This window comes from Filicampus tigris, chromosome 12, assembly GCF_054856515.1.
Source record: "Filicampus tigris isolate MCC_2025a chromosome 12, RoL_Ftig_1.0, whole genome shotgun sequence".
NCBI lineage: Eukaryota > Metazoa > Chordata > Actinopteri > Syngnathiformes > Syngnathidae > Filicampus > Filicampus tigris.
In genome coordinates this window covers 12,095,971-12,111,887 of record NC_141228.1, presented here as the reverse complement: position 1 = coordinate 12,111,887, position 15,917 = coordinate 12,095,971, and the positions used below count along the sequence as shown (strand labels likewise).

At 39.3% G+C, this 15,917-nt stretch overlaps 2 protein-coding genes across 2 annotated transcripts; one reads left to right on the top strand and one right to left on the bottom strand.

The window, feature by feature from the left end:
* The first annotated feature begins 2,864 nt into the window (after positions 1 to 2,864).
* timm13 (translocase of inner mitochondrial membrane 13 homolog (yeast)) lies at positions 2,865 to 4,668 on the top strand. The gene is made up of 3 exons (XM_086047321.1): positions 2,865 to 3,128; positions 3,372 to 3,440; positions 3,584 to 4,668. Exons 1-3 carry the CDS (start codon positions 3,009 to 3,011, stop codon positions 3,680 to 3,682), a joined length of 288 nt encoding a protein of 95 aa, XP_085903447.1. The 5' UTR covers positions 2,865 to 3,008; the 3' UTR covers positions 3,683 to 4,668.
* Positions 4,669 to 5,453: 785 nt separating this feature from the next.
* On the bottom strand, positions 5,454 to 13,397 carry tmprss9 (transmembrane serine protease 9). Its single transcript, XM_086047579.1, has 15 exons — positions 13,259 to 13,397; positions 13,032 to 13,159; positions 12,873 to 12,940; positions 12,607 to 12,782; positions 12,453 to 12,497; positions 11,944 to 12,057; positions 11,687 to 11,852; positions 10,227 to 10,501; positions 9,537 to 9,679; positions 8,531 to 8,816; positions 8,341 to 8,454; positions 8,093 to 8,261; positions 7,122 to 7,387; positions 6,620 to 6,756; positions 5,454 to 6,017 (listed from the first exon to the last, which is right to left on the bottom strand). Exons 1-15 carry the CDS (start codon positions 13,395 to 13,397, stop codon positions 5,856 to 5,858), a joined length of 2,388 nt encoding a protein of 795 aa, XP_085903705.1. The 3' UTR covers positions 5,454 to 5,855.
* Positions 13,398 to 15,917: the final 2,520 nt, after the last annotated feature.

Genomic DNA, 15,917 nt, shown 5'->3' with positions numbered 1-15,917 from the left:
TGATAAAACTAAATTAAAATAAAAACTCCCAGACCCTTTCCCATATGTCACCGTAAGTTCAATTTGTTGTTCGGTGTTAACAGATCTCCTTTGTATCGTCAACGTTATCCTTCAGTCGTGGCTTCACAAAAACACCAGAAAGCCAAAGAAAAAGAAAAGCATATTGAACAACAAATTGCACCACAATGTAAAACCTAAATGACAACAAACCCTAATTCATGTCACTGCTCATGCCTATAATTGCTCTATCACAGTATTTACTGAACAAAGCTTGTGCTGACCAAATATGTTCGCAGAGTGTAAAAAGATGAAAAAAGAAGAATCGGAAATTCAAGACAGGTTTCTTTGTTGTTGTTAGGTCATGGATGATAGATGATCGGCGGACTCAAATGAGGAAGAAGTGCGGGCATGTCCCAACATGTCTGACAGGATAAGTAATTCAATTTTTACATTTCTACCTGTCAGTCCCAGGGAGAATAACGTATGGCTGTATCAATGCAAAGTCCTTTTTGTAAAACATAATAATAATAATAATAATAATAATAATAATAATAATAATAATAATAATAATAATAATAATAATAATACATGTAATTCCAATTTTCATGAAAATACAAAAAAAATTTGCTGCTTCTATAAAATGTAACAACAACATAAATGAAAATTATTACAATTACAACAAAAAGCACAGATTCTCTTTGTTATTATAAACTTGCTGTACTGTCACATTTGAGGTAGTAGTGTGGGGGCGGTCAGCCTCCACCAGAACACTACAAGCTCTGCTGCTGTTGCTGCTGCTGCTCAGGTTTCATCTTGCTGCTCGCTGACACTCAGCAGCTGCTTTTTTGGGAGATTAAAAAGATGCTGCTGCTGCTTCTCAGCTTTATGTATGTGCAAAGGCTGTCAACACTTCTTTAAAATTGTGTTTTCTCATGAGGTTTCAATATATTCTTAATTTTCTGAGTAAATGTGCTTATTTTGCTTGGGGAATCCCCCCCATAAAAAGCCTCTTTTATCTGTCAATTTATGCGTTCCCATTGTTGTCAGTGCTGATTTGCACCTTCCTCTCAGCTGATGGGGCCAAATGTTTTCATGCACACAAGTGTGCCCAAAGAAGATTAAGAATTTAAGACGATTTAATGAACTCATGATTGTAATCTAGGGTTAATTCATTTTGCGGCACTTGAACCACCCCCCCCTAAGTGTTGTGGCCTGAAGCCAAACTGATCCTATGTGTACATGTGTGTTATGGGGCCGTGTGTGTGTGTGTGTATGTGTGTTGACTGTGCAACTGGACATTAATTACTCTGAGGCGGGCACGCCACTAATCAGACCCCCCGTGATTATTCCTCAGTGCCCCCAGCATTGCAACAATCCCCTTAGCAAGCATGTTTAGACGACAGTAACCGTCACTCTTTTGTTGGCCTGCACACTCACTGTACACTTATTTTCTCAGCCAAGGCAGGTGGTCTGCTCAGTGAGGTCATACTGTCTGAAACATAAGGAGGACAAGGGGGGGGGGGGTCATCCTCATGGTCAGGACTCCAGACTAAAAACAATAATGAAACTCCAGTTACATTCTATTTCAGTTGCTTGCTCTTTATTGCATTTTAGTTTTAAAACAATGTTGCATGCACTTATTCAGCTATTAAGTCAAATGAGATCGAACCCGTTTTCAAGGGACGGAGATGATAAAAAACACGGTGTACATTACAATAGTTTTGATTGATTTGAAAAGTTTGATCGAAAAACAATCTGTGGATATACTCATTTTAGTATGAAACAATTATATACTGTACATGTTTTTAAGGTCGGAATGGATCAGAATCCTGTGTCCACGTGTCTCAATGACTGTTAATTAAAACAACAAAGCTAGACTTTACTTTGCAAAGTACTGAAATTAATTTTCTTCTTTATCGTTAAAAACCTTTAAAAACAACAAATATTCACATTTGAACACGGGAAGCAACAAAACAATAATTGGTTTATGATAGATTAAATCACGGGTCACTAACTTTTTTAAAGTGATAGCTATGAACTTTTTGGGCACTGATGAATGAGGGCTACCTTTTTAATATGCATTTCAGAAGGAACAAATTTGGGTAAATTACTTTTAATTATATGTTATTATTAATTATTGTTATTCATCTATGTGAATACATTGATCATGGATTTTTCAAAAATCATTTCACTGGTCAACAGCAAATGTTTATCAGAGATGGCTTTATGTGTCCCTTCACATATTTTTGACACCGATTTCAAAAATGTCTTTAATTTTTCCAGCACATCATGTTTTTGAGATATTGTCAGTTTTTTGTTTTTAAATTTGACCTATAAAAGCTTGTACAATACTGATTATTTTACTCTGCATTGTAATTTATAGCTCTGACGTTTCAGAATAAAATTTCACCTGTTGCTGAAACTAACCCTTAATTCATAAATATTATTAAATATATTACTGTCCTACATACTATGATATTATTATTTGATGTTGATGATGAGGATGATGATTATTACGGTTGTGAAAACCTGATGTGCTAGAGGAAAAACGAGGGTTGATTCGGAATCGGTGCTAAAAACATCTAGAAAAGTTTACTTGCATCTCTCATTAAAGTAAATTGTAAAAATTTGCTGACCAGTCTTATCGACAACTATTTAATGATTTAACAAAGTCAGAGACAGACAGACATATTTCTAACAAAAATACAATTATTGTAACTGTATATAAATCTCTTATTTAATTGAAGCTTGAATACACGAGTGTTAGATTTTTTTCCCGGGGGACTACATTGCCACCTAGTGGGCGATTTAATTTAGTGGGCGATGCACATCCCCCAAAACTACAATTCCCATCTCTGTGGCAAAACATACAGGAAATTACGTCTTCCATTTTCCGTTGCTGTCAAGGGCACCAGGATCTTACGTTAGCTAAATTCTTAGTGGCTGTCCTGCACGTGTATTTACTGGCGACCTTTTAACGACTAAAATAAACTACTCTTTTCCCAGCGATGGATAGCTTCGGTTCGGACTTTTCAGCAGGTGGGGCAGGTGGTAAAGTGGACACCGGCACGATCATGGAGCAGGTTAAAGTTCAAATCGCTGTGGCGAACGCACAGGAGCTGCTGCAGGTAAAAAGCAATGGAAGCTGCGGCTAAAGTTAGCAATGCTCACCCAATACATCACATTATGTAAAAACGGACAATAACCACCGTTTATTTTGGTCGATGTAGAACATTTCATTTTATTTTAGTGGGTGAATAGAAATACCAAATATGCTATCACTAACTATCACTACTACCAGTGTTGATTAGTGAGAATGTGTAAATGTAAGACTTAATGGTAAATTAACTTTGTTTTCTGTGGTGTTTCAGAGAATGACTGACAAATGCTTCAAGAAGTGTATAGGGAAACCTGGTAGTACACTGGACAACTCGGAGCAGGTACGTTCACTCATGCAAAGTTTATTAGGGGTTATTCATCTCTTTTTTTTTCACACTCTCATATTTAAAAATATTACAATCATCACGATCCTGTAAATATATTTCTCTTTAGTAATTTCTCTCTCCCTGTTTTGATCTTACAGAAATGCATCGCCATGTGCATGGACCGGTATATGGATGCGTGGAATACCGTTTCCCGAACATATAACTCCAGATTACAGAAGGAAAGAGCTCGCATGTGAATGTGCATCCCTTCCCACTCCTTTAATTCTTTCCTTTCTTCCCTCCTTTGACCACTGCACACCTACGGAAGTCTGAGGTCACATGATGTTCTGGGGTTCCTCATGGATGCTACACAACCAACCGCAGCTCTTTTTTTTTTCTGCCTTTCCCCACAATACCTCGAGCAGGCTGGCACAGCCTGTGGACTGCAGCCATAACAGTGTGGACAACATTAAATTCAGTAACAAATATTTTTTTTGTTAGCTTTTTTTTTATGCAATGACAAACTGGTATTGTGCCTAAAAGAAGTGTTGCACAGGCCCTTGTATGTGTCCCAATATCTGGTAATGTGTGTATGTGACTGATATGGAGCAATGATTGACTTGAAATTCTGTTCAGCACAACCATATTGAGGTTGACATCCACTTACCATAAAAATAATTTCCACTGGATTGCACAGTGATGTGTGTGTGTATATATAAAACACATTTTGGTTTCTTAAAATAAATAGGAATCATATCAGAAGACAAATGTCAGTCCTGTTATTGTGTGCCACTGCAACAGATATTTTGGGAGTACAAAATGGATGTTGTTTGGATCGCATTAATTTTGTAACAATATGTACTTTCAATCTCTTTTTCAATGTTTTTTTGTTGGATCTCATTGCTGCATCGCTTAATATACAAATCTGATTGTTAAAAAAGCACCGATGTTCGCATGTCTCCAAACTCTGAGAACAAAACCAAGTTTTGTTTCCAGCTGTCACACTATCCCCACCGTCCCCACAGTAGGCGGCTTGTTCCGGCAGGCCCTACTTTAAGATGCAGTGGGCACAGAACCTACATGGTGTGCACATACGTCAAAGAGAACCAATGTTTTGTTTTTTTTTTTTTTTTCTGTAAAAATCCCACAGAGGTTGCCTCTGAACATAATGGTGCGGTTTAGGGCGTGCTGGTGAATGCTGTACATGGAATTGTTTACCGGAACAATAAATTGTCATTCATTTTACTGTCAAAAAGAGTAACCTTATTTGAGCAAGTTTGGATAAGCGTACAGTATTTCGCTCACTAATGTGTATTCCAACCAATTAGATTGTAATCTAATCTTTACAACATACAGTCATTGCAAGGGGCATGCGTCCATACACCGTATGTCTCTTAACACATAAATCACATATGAGATCGCACATATACAGTATCGTTCGAATAAATTGAAAGGAAAGCAATTTTTGTAGCAGTGGGAGCAGTTTGAAAGCAGTTTAACTGTATAAATGTGGTGGAGCAGAATTAGCCTTACATAGCTAGGCTGGAAATAACTTTTTCTTTGCAGAGCAGTTTGGCTAATCAATGTCTTCATTTGAGGAGCACTTTTTTGCAGGCATCCCTGTGTGAGAACGATGCTTGTCAGATGTGTATCTTATTCGCTGAGATTGAGGCGAAGATTACTTACTCAGGAGCGAGTCCGCAACGTGTTTTGCCATACTAGTAGTAGCCAAATGAGGCTTTTTACTAGCGAGCTGGTTGTGGTAGCACCGAGCTTACCTTGACCGCCTAAGTCCCGCATGCAGGTGACGTACGAAGTGTTGCGGCAACGTTTAACATGCGCGTGTCCAGCCCATTGAAGGTTTTTGGGACAGTTTCCTTGATTCGGAAAAAAATAAAAAACACAGTTTTGCTATTCAATGTGTTTTATTCAGGTGCAAAATGAAAATTTTGACCTATAAAATGCAACGCGAAATTGCTTATTTTGGTCTTTGTATAGTGTATTAATTTTTTTTGGTGGTATGGTGATTCTTCAAACTTTTTTTTCCAGTTATTTGGGGGTCATGCAAAATTTATAATGCTGTAACGGGCAGCACAGTGGTTAGCACATCTGCCTCACAGTTTGGGTTGGGTTTGAATAAATACATGGAATAAATACTAAATAGTTTGCTTTCCCATTGCCTATGAGCAATAGTTGAAGGTTATCCTTGTATCGTCAGTACATGTTGATACGTAGAGGCGATGTCCCAGTAAAGATGGTTGAGATGATTGCACAGTGTTGCAAACAGCACCCATGACCACACAAGGCCACACTCAATACTGCAGTGACTGAGATTGATGTAACGGCAGGTAAGGCGACCTGATCAAGAATGCCATCATATCCACTTGGCTTGTTGTTGGTTAAAGCTGCTGTATTTTTGCCTCACTCACTTCAGAAAGGCAGGTATGACGATATCCAATTCCGGACAGAAGTCACTCGAGTGTAAATCCCCGGAAAACCTACGCGACCGCATCCGTGTCCCCAGCTGGTTACCCCGGCGACGAACCATCGGCCGGATCCTTCACGACAAGTCAGAGGACCCCCAGAGTCTCCCTGGATGAGCGAGAAGAGACAGGAATACAAGTGGGGTTTCTTACATAAGAAGATTGAATAGTGGACCCAGATAAGAGTGGTATTTCTATATCCCTGGGAGAAAACATGACACTTTACTTTCATGACAGAACCCTATAGTATTGTTAAAAATCTTTTTCATATTCACACAACAAAGGGAGGTAAGAGAAGAAGAGGTTACTACTAGAGTAACTTAGGTTACTGTAGGTTACTACAAATTGCAGCAAAAAAGCATTACGACTCGTATTTTCGGTTTATTCTTTTCACATTCACCAGTTAACAGTTCTCTCTTCACACTTGTTTTGACAGATTAAAGAATGTTTAAAATTGGATCAAATCAAACCACCTTCACATCCCACCTTTGTTATGTACTCAAGACTGAGTTTGAGCTTCACTTTGTGAGGTTTATTGGCGATTATTGTGCTGATTTTTTTTAGCCATTACATTACAAGCGACAATCACAGCTATTCTCAGCATTCACACTCATTTTTACAAGGGAACTGTAGTTTAAGTGCTTTTATTCCAAATCTATATAGGTATAGATATAGATATAGATATAGATATAGATATACTGTCCATCTTACCAAACAGGTGTCCCTGCCTCCTTCCATGTAACCGGCACACATCATGTGAGGAGTCAGGTTGTTCCCATACGACTGCCGGCAGTCTGCCTGCTCAATGGTGCTCACCGGTGCTTTTTGCAGCAGGTTGGTCAGAGAACCTTCCGAGTGAGAAATGTATGTGAGTGTCATTTATACAGTGATGATATTGAGAAATGAATCAGTCCGTTTAGACCACTTTTACCAAACTATGTTGAGCAAAGGCATATATTGTACAGTAGGTATGATATTAAGCTTTTGGTGAAATGTCAGTATGCTAGCATAGATAGATAAAGAAAGATACTTTTATTATTTGTAGCAAATAAATAATTTTCAGACCAATTACAATAAATTCATTTGGATACTTTCTCACAGCATATGTGATGATCTCGCAAATTGTTTGTGGCACAGTGACTGGGAATCACGAAAGCGGCATATAAAATGAAAGGCTTTATGGATGGTTAAGAAGTTTAAAAGGTTTTCTTACCGCCTTCCCTCATGGATCCCCATCCTGAGATGTAGCACTCAGCGTCTTCCAAGAAGCGGTGCACAGGTGATGGGAGACAGACGGACTGGATGGTGTGGGACATGGGGGCCGGGATGAGCAGCTCCAGCAGGGCCATATCGTGGTCCATGCTGGTGCCGTTGAAAGCTGGGTGGATGATGACCCGCTGGATGGGAATGACCACGGCTCCCACACCGGAGCGCAGCACAGAGCCCAGGCTCACTGCCCAGTGGGTGGGGCTGGGATCACTGTGAGTGTGAGTTCAAGTTAGTCAAAGTTCATAACTACACCAGTGGGAAAACCTGAGTAATCTCATCAATTTGAAACAAAAACCTAGCCATGACAAAAATAACAACGCTCCGTTTAGGTCTCCCACTATGATTTATATTAGCAGTACAAAAGTCATATTGTGCTTTTTTCAATTTAATGTAAGATACTGAAAGTAAAACAACAATACAACAGGAGTTGTCTCAGAAATTTTGCTTCTACAAAGGTAATACGTAATGTCAGAGCTCAATGCTAATGCTAACACATAATGTGAAAAACATATATAAACCTTTAAGCAACTGATATTTGGAGACAAGCAGCACAGCAACTGTAAGAATAATAACTAAATAATAAATAATAAATAAAGGAAAAAACAATCTGTATTGGTCAAGCCCCGTCTATTTTTGTGGTTGTAGTATTCACAGGACCACAAAACATCATACCAAGAGCCTTTTCTAATAATTTCTCCCTCCCATGGGGTTAAATGAGGTGACCAAAATATTTGACCTTCCGTTGACTCATTTTGAGCATGCCCGGACCATGCAAGTGCATAGAGGCATCTGGAGCACATACATACTACTGAGCGGAATGTAATCAATTGATTGAAACTGGAATATTTCATCATCAAGATCTGGGATGTGTGTGTCGCCTTTCTTTTTGTGCAGTTTAGTATGCCCATTTCACACCTTTTGAAGCAGTGTGCGGCAGTCAGTAACCATTTGCTGTGAACGAGAGTGGCGCCACAATGGTGGAGTCTCTGGTACTGAAGGCTGCCGATCCAAGGCCACTCCCCCCTGCGAGCCGTGACGCCACCCACAATCCGATTGGCGCCCAACGCGGGACGCTCACCGCAATCTGAAAAGACAAATGAAATCACCTTTAGATGCTTCCCCATAATTGATTTTCAGACTCTGCTTGAAATATTTAAACGAACCGCAATTTCTTTCATCAGCCTGGTTGGGGCAGTCGGAAACGCCGTCACATTCTGGATTTAACTTGTCGATACAGGAAGTGACACTGCACTGGAAGCTTGCACTGCAGTTAGAGACTGGAAGACATTATGGGAATGTGTTTGGACAAACAATCAACTATTAAACATTTGCTATTGTTCATTTGGACGATACCAGGAAATGTTGGGCCGGATTGCACATCCATGGCCACTGTCCTGGGAAGTGGAGGATTAGAAGCGCTCGTGGCTTGAGCAGTGACCGGCAGAGTGAGCTCATGCTTGGGGAAGTAATGGGCCGAGCTGGGGTCTGCGTGACTAAGAATCCAGCTGCGGAGCTTGGTGACCCGCGAGTAAACCCCAGGCCTGTAGATCTGGGCACAGCCTATACCCCAACTCACCACCCCTGCCAGGAAGAACCTCCCTGGAGCCCCCTCGCACACCAAAGGCCCCCCGGAATCACCCTGGAAATAAAACACACAACTTAGTCTAAGTCCAGTTTAAGCAAAAGAAGGGGGTGCAAAGTATGCTGTAATTATTGATTTGACAAATATTGGGAAAAAAAATGCATGATATTTCTACTTTAAAGTGAAAGTCAACCCAAACATATATTTTTTTAAGAATATGTTCGATGCAGGCCCACTAATTGAAACACAGCATTCTGATTAATGTTGTGTTTGTAGGATATGAGTTAAAGCAACAAAATCCAACCGTTTTTAGCCGGCCATTTTGTCACTTCTGTCGACTGAAAATGACATCACACACCGTCAGGGATAAGATAACGACCAATCATAGCTCAGCTTCAGAAATCAGGTGAGCCGTGATTGGTCGTTATCTGAGCCCTGAGCAACTGTGATGTCATTGATTATGTGATAAAGTGACAAAATGGCCGCCCCCTGAGATGGCCAAAATCGGGTGGATTTTGCTGCTTAACTCATATTTCAAATGAATCATATTGCCACGTTCCAACTAGTGGGCCTGCATAGAACATATTCTTGAAAAAAATATGTTTGGGTTGACTTCCGCTTTAAATTAGAATCAGGATAAGCGGCATAGAAAACTGATGAATAGATTCCAATATTGAATGTCATAGGAATATTACATTTACCCTATTTTATGATGCAAACCGTGCCTCAAGATAAGACAGAATCGATGCTCTTGTTGCTCCAATAAGCAGCACTGACCTGACAAGAGTCCACCTTGCCCTGCAGGAATCCAGCACACATCATGTTGGAAGTGATTGCGCCTCTGTACACAGGCAGTTTACTACACAGCTTGGAGTCGATGATTTTCACCACGGCCTTCTGCAGTGTGGAAGGCATTTCAGCTGAAAGACAGTTGAGCGCAATCACTAAGAACTCTAATACATGCATTGGCCACAGTGTTAGGTAGCCCGCACGATCGAAGGAAATCCAGTAGAGCTGTACATACCTTTTACAGTCATACTGTTTTTGAATGCAGTTGCAGTTTGCAGTCATTCAAAACCACATCATACTGAGGGATGTTTTAACATTTTGGTTAGCTGATTTAGCTAAATGAGAGTCAGAGGTTTCCCATGCGCATTATGTGTGGCTGCACAGGGCAGCATTGCTGGGGGACGGCACTTATTTGTTCTAACAATTATACCTCCCACGACCCCGTTTGCTTCGTATTTGTGTTGCACTGCATTTTTCAAACTGCTAAGCTGTATCGGTATAAACTCCTGGTAATTCCCGTGGAAATGTTCAAGCGTTTGGGAAAATTCCTGTAATTTGTAACCTTAGGCCTAAATGCTGGAATGCAGCTTGACATAACACGCAAAAAATGGGCTTGAGTTTAGCCTTAGCTGCACTATTTATATGTGTCACAGGGATGCAGCCCTGCTCGTGACTCACAACTAAACTGATGCAGAGATCCCCATCCTGACACCACACATCTCTGGCCGGGAGCGAAGACGTGAGACGAGGCGGGCAGACAGGCAGGTTGGACGTAAGGGTTGAAGGTGAGAGGGCTCTCCAGCTCCAGCACGGCCACATCAACGTCGCTGGTCATGGAGTTGTAGTCTGGAGACATCGTCAGTGTTTTGATGTTTATTGTTTTGGACTCGGACTCCTCCCCGCTCACCAGACTGGCCCCCACCAGGGCTGTCCACTCTTTGGGGTTGTTGGCGCTAGAAATGGGAAACAAAGCACAATGTATAGCATGTCTAACACTACTGTATTACTGTAGTTAGTGTTCATACACTATATCAGTAGTGGGCAAAAATTTGTGTTAAGGGTCACATTTGAATTTTAAAAGGGACACATAGCCAGGTCATTTGTACAAAAATTGATAGAGTTGTGCAAAAGAAAAACAAAAAACAACAACAACGAAAAAAGGAAAACTCTTGCTGCAAAATGTGTCAAATATTGCACTTCAATAATTTATTCTCATTTTTAATTGTATTATTTCTAATTCATTTAATTATAAGAAATGAACCAATTATTTAACAAAAAAGATGAGATGTACTGTATTTAATAATATATTTTTAAATGTATTATTTAAGCAAAGAAATAAACCATTTAAGTGAAGAATTATTGAATACATTTCAACTAGCAAATCTTAGGATGATAAAATGCAAAAATTGATAAACTATATTTGAGGACACTTAACATAAAAGCTCAGTGGGCTGGATTGAAGTATGCAGCAGTCCGTACATTAAAAAAACATTTATGATTAATTGTATTATAATTTAAAAACAATTATTTAACAAAATAACTACAAAAAATGCTAAACATATACCGGTATGTATAATTGTACTTTCATCATTTTTATATTTTGAATCACAATAAATATAATAAGCGGATTAGGGATAGGGGACCTTGAGGACCAGAGTTGGTGATGCCAGGTTTAGAGAATGACTTGAATATGCCCCATGGCATAACATAATGTCCATAGGTCCATAAAAAGTATGATTGGATGAGTTTGGTATGGAAGAGCTTCCATAGAAAATGTTATAGCAGCAAACATGACATATACACGTTCCAAAAATCTTTTTTACTCTTTACTTTTGTACTTAAAGAGGGAAAACAATCCAAACATATTTTTTTCAAGAATATGTTCTATGCAGGCCCACTAGTTGAAATACGGCATTCTGATTAAAATTGCATTTGTGGAATATGAGTTAAGCAGCAAAATCCACCCCTTTTTTTTACCATCTCGGGGGCAGCCATTTTGTCACTTCTGTCGACTGTAAATGACATCACAACTGCTGAGGGCTCAGATATATTCTTGAAAAAAATGTGTTTGGGTTGATTTCCCCTTTAAGTCGTTACTTTGTTTTATTTACAGTCCGTAATACAGTCGAATGACCTACGTTTCAAAGCAGTGCGCGGCACTGACCAGCCACCTTTCGTTGATGATGGAGGCTCCACATGTGTGCTGTCCATGCAGCCTGAGACTGACCTGCCACGGCAGTTCTCCTTGTCGGGCATCTTCGCCACCCACAATACGATTCCCCGTGGCACTACGTGTGCCACAGGCTGGAGGGGAAGAATAGAATAAGATTAAGGATTTCATCATCACAGACAACAACAAAACGAGAAGGAAAGAAAAGACAAAGGAGTCATTTACCACAACGAGCTTCATCAGATCCATCTGCACAGTCTGATGCAAAGTCACACTCCGGGTTTAATTTGGTGATACATTCGCCGTTGTCACACGTGAAGGCGCTCTCGGGACAACTGTCTAAGAGTTAGAGGACAATCTTTGATAGACACGAGTATAGACACAACACTAGATCAATGAAGTAATCAATCAGCGTTTGTCTTAGATCTTGCAAGAAATTCCTAAATCATTTTGGATGAAATCCATGCCTCCAGATTTCATCCAAAACCGAATCGAATTGTAGATAGATAGTTTGTTACCTTTTGCCATTGTTGTCATTTTCCCCCATTATTATTCCCTTTTGGTGTCCCAATACTTTTGCTCACATAGAGGTTGAGCAAGGTAGCAACCTTATAAAATGCAGCTCTCTATGAAATGTGTGTTACCTCACATTATAAACGAGTATGTATTCAGCCACAGAAATGCTAATATCGCAAGAGCGAAATGTATTTCAAGTCTAACACACTCACCCTCACCCAGCGTATCATCTCCAATACTGTAAAACGACTTCCCACTTGCACCTGGGTATAAAGTAGAAGGATTAAATCCACGTGAAATGTGTCCAAGCCGAACGACAATGCACAGCTGAGGCCCGTTTCAGGGACATAACAGATGACTATTGTTGCCAACCTAGTAAGACGATAGCATTGATGTGTCCAAACTCGGGGACCTCCAGCGGATTGCCGTGCATCACTGAGGTGAGCCCTGCCCTCAGCAGGTCCTGAATGAAGTTTTCCGAATACTGCTGGAATTTGGAAACCGTGAAGACCAGTCTGAATGTCGCCATCACGTCACCATTCATGTTGCTGAGGGAAACAAAAACACACACACACAAAAAAGCTCCATTTCCATCTCTCAAAAATGAAGATGTGATTTTGCTTCTTTGGTGAACTTACCCAAAGGCAATAATGTTACAGCCGACATAGTGATGCGATACGGACGAGGAAGCGAAAATATTTTTGATCTGTGAAAGTAAATATGAACAATTTGGCATAAAATGTCAGACGAGTTGAGAGTTGAGTTGAGAAGTATTGTGGTGAAAGCCTGCCCTATACCTTTGAATTTAGTACAGATGTCAGGACTAGGGAGAAGCCCGAGTTTGGATCCTGTAGAGACGGATCATGCTTGAGACCCTTCAGCTCAACTGTCTCCATGAAGTAATGCTGCTCCTGTATCAAGTATGCTGCACACATATGCATATGGAGAGGACAACAAATGTTTTCAAAATATAACAAAATGCTGTCTATGTCTTTGATGTTGGTATTGAAGAAAAAACCATCACCGATAAGCAGTCCTACAAAGATTCCAGCTACGAGGAAGAAGAGGAGGCAGAATATGAGGGCACTTCTGTAGCAGGTGGGGCTGGAGGGAGCAGGTGAGGGTCCAGGAGTGGACCACGTGCCGCCTCCATCATTCGTCATCTCCTTGTTGGATTTACAACACTGGGCTATTCACATGCCAGGTGAAATCCAAAGCTGGTCACGTTCTGAAATGGTTATACTGTCACTTACAGTACATTCACCGGCCACAACATTAGGTACACTTGCACAAGAGAAATTCTGCCTTGGCAAATAAATATTACTGAATATGTTACTATATTACATATGTACATATATATATACATAACTACAGTACACGTGGGTACTGTCACACCAATAAAACATACACAATTTACTGATTCCTCCTCCCTATCTTAGCTTTGGTCCAAGTAAAAAATCTGATATGACTGCGATGTAACATCACGTAAATCTTACATCCCTGCATCAATGAAATCTTTTTCTACTTTTTTTTCCCAACAACACCAGGCCTAATTTTACAGGAATGAAGTACATACATATGTAACATACGTACTATTATGAGTATAATGTACTTGCGAAATGCATTTTAACATCAGAATATTGCAACTTAACCTTAAATAAATGCAATTTTATTCTTGTAATATTATGGCTTTTTTATCCTGACAAAACAAGTCTTTGTTCTTGTAAAGATTACAGCACATTTATCTTGAAAATTACGAACATAACAATTCAACTTTTTCTTGAAAATAGGCAACTTTTAAATTCCTATAGGGGTACTAAAAATAAATCAATAATGGTGTAATGGCTTGTACTACATTTCAGTCCAAAAAGAAGACAAGAAATACACAGCTGCACAGTTACTTCCTATGGATCCAATATTTTGCTTGGATAAACAATAAAAGTGTATAATATATAAAATATAATAAATTCATATTCATATCAGGTTAAAAACTAATGGAAATCTACTGTCAACAATTTACACTGTACATTTTGACATTAGCACACCACCATTCAAGATAAATGGCGTGGATTGGATAAAAAAAATACAAAAACCTCATCAAATGAGCATGTATAAAATATGTGTGTATAAAATATCACAAACAAAACGTATATTCACTCACCCTCTTGTTCCCTCAGTCCATTGCCAAAAGACATTTACAACATCCCGCACAGCAAGATATGAGTGAATCAGGAAAGGTCTGCAAGACGCCCTATTTGTTCCACCTGAGCAGGGGGGCGTGTCCCACAGGTAACTCACCTTTTTCCGTTGACTTTAGCAAACCGATGCTTCATCCCAAATCCCTTTTACGCCCTCCTCCCATCGGCATGAATCCCTCTCTGGACTTAAATGTGTGTTTTGTTCAAAGTCACACCCTGCATTATCTACAGAAAAAAAACTCAACTTCTATAAGGATAACTTAAAGCTACTCTGAAGAGCCTCCTTGTTCTCCCTGTACATGCAAACCTGCACCTATGTGCTCCATGGACACGCTGACTGGACAAAGAGGAGGAGCTAAGAAGGCTGGAATTCCTTTTCCATGCCGGATCACATCACCAGGAAAGGTCCACAGTGCCCAAATTGTTGAATCTGTTCACACATTGCTTCGTGTTCAATGTACAGTCCCAACAAGAGCGTCAGGTTGCTTGCAGAGTTGCATCCATCCGGCAACATTTTGCTCAAAGAAGTTAATCCCAAAAGGTGTCTTTGCTGGTGCGCACACAGACTCATCTTTGCAACACCCTGAACCAAGTAAACACAAAGTGGGAAATGTTTGAAAAAGAGGATGGGGCTGGTGCACTTAAGAACAAGGTGTTTCCACCTGAGGATTGACATGAATACACAGCAGGATTATAATAGTTTGGGATTTTGCATTCTAGTTAGTTGTTATTTCGTTTTGACTTTTGTTTTAAAAATTTAGTGAGATTTAATTCGGTTTTGAAAATGATTAATTTCAGTTCAGTTTTTATTAGATTTAGTGTTAGTTTTAAATTTTCTTTACTGTATGGAGTATTTGTCGAGTGCAACATAAAAAAATGGTCATTAAATTGTGTAATGAATTACAGGTATACAATTTCAAACAACTGTTTGACCTTTGACCTCACAAAGTATTTTACAAATGCATTTAACATTAAATAATTATTCTATTTATTCGAATATATTGATAAAATTAGCAATTTTACATGTACATTGAAATTAAATGTTTTTGTTGTCTATAGTAAATGGTTAATTTATAGTAAATAGTAAAATTAAAAATATACAAATAGTAAAATACACAATCCTACCTAGATTGCCATTTACAAAAAATGTATTTGATTACCTAATTGGTTAAATAATTACTGTAATTATAAAATGAAAACATGAGAATAAATGATCAGATTTTTAAAATAACCTAGTTAAGACTTTTTTATAACTTCATCTAAGAATGAGCAAGCCCATCCGACTATTTTAAAAATTAAATGTGGCCGCTGAGCACGTGTTGCCCATCCGTGATTTAATGAATGTTTCAGTTCCACTTTATGAATTGAACTACTGAAACAAATGATCCTGTATTCCATTGTATTGATCCACCTAAGTGCTGCCATAACTCTGAGTGGGATCCAGTACAAAAGCTGCATCCAATTTTTTCCCTTTCACAATATGCT

What these genes read in the sequence shown, in the direction of transcription:
- tmprss9 (XM_086047579.1), bottom strand. Translation starts at nt 13,397, where the DNA reads ATGACGAATGATGGAGGCGGCACGTGGTCCACTCCTGGACCCTCACCT. An exon ending in ATCCGGCCCAACATTTCCTG is followed by an intron (nt 8,455 to 8,530) that starts GTATCGTCCAAA and finishes AATGTCTTCCAG; the next exon opens with TCTCTAACTGCAGTGCAAGC. An exon ending in GCCGCACACTGCTTCAAAAG is followed by an intron (nt 7,388 to 8,092) that starts GTGTGAAATGGG and finishes TCACACTCACAG; the next exon opens with TGATCCCAGCCCCACCCACT.
- timm13 (XM_086047321.1), top strand. Translation starts at nt 3,009, where the DNA reads ATGGATAGCTTCGGTTCGGACTTTTCAGCAGGTGGGGCAGGTGGTAAA. An exon ending in ACGCACAGGAGCTGCTGCAG is followed by an intron (nt 3,129 to 3,371) that starts GTAAAAAGCAAT and finishes GTGGTGTTTCAG; the next exon opens with AGAATGACTGACAAATGCTT. An exon ending in CACTGGACAACTCGGAGCAG is followed by an intron (nt 3,441 to 3,583) that starts GTACGTTCACTC and finishes TTGATCTTACAG; the next exon opens with AAATGCATCGCCATGTGCAT.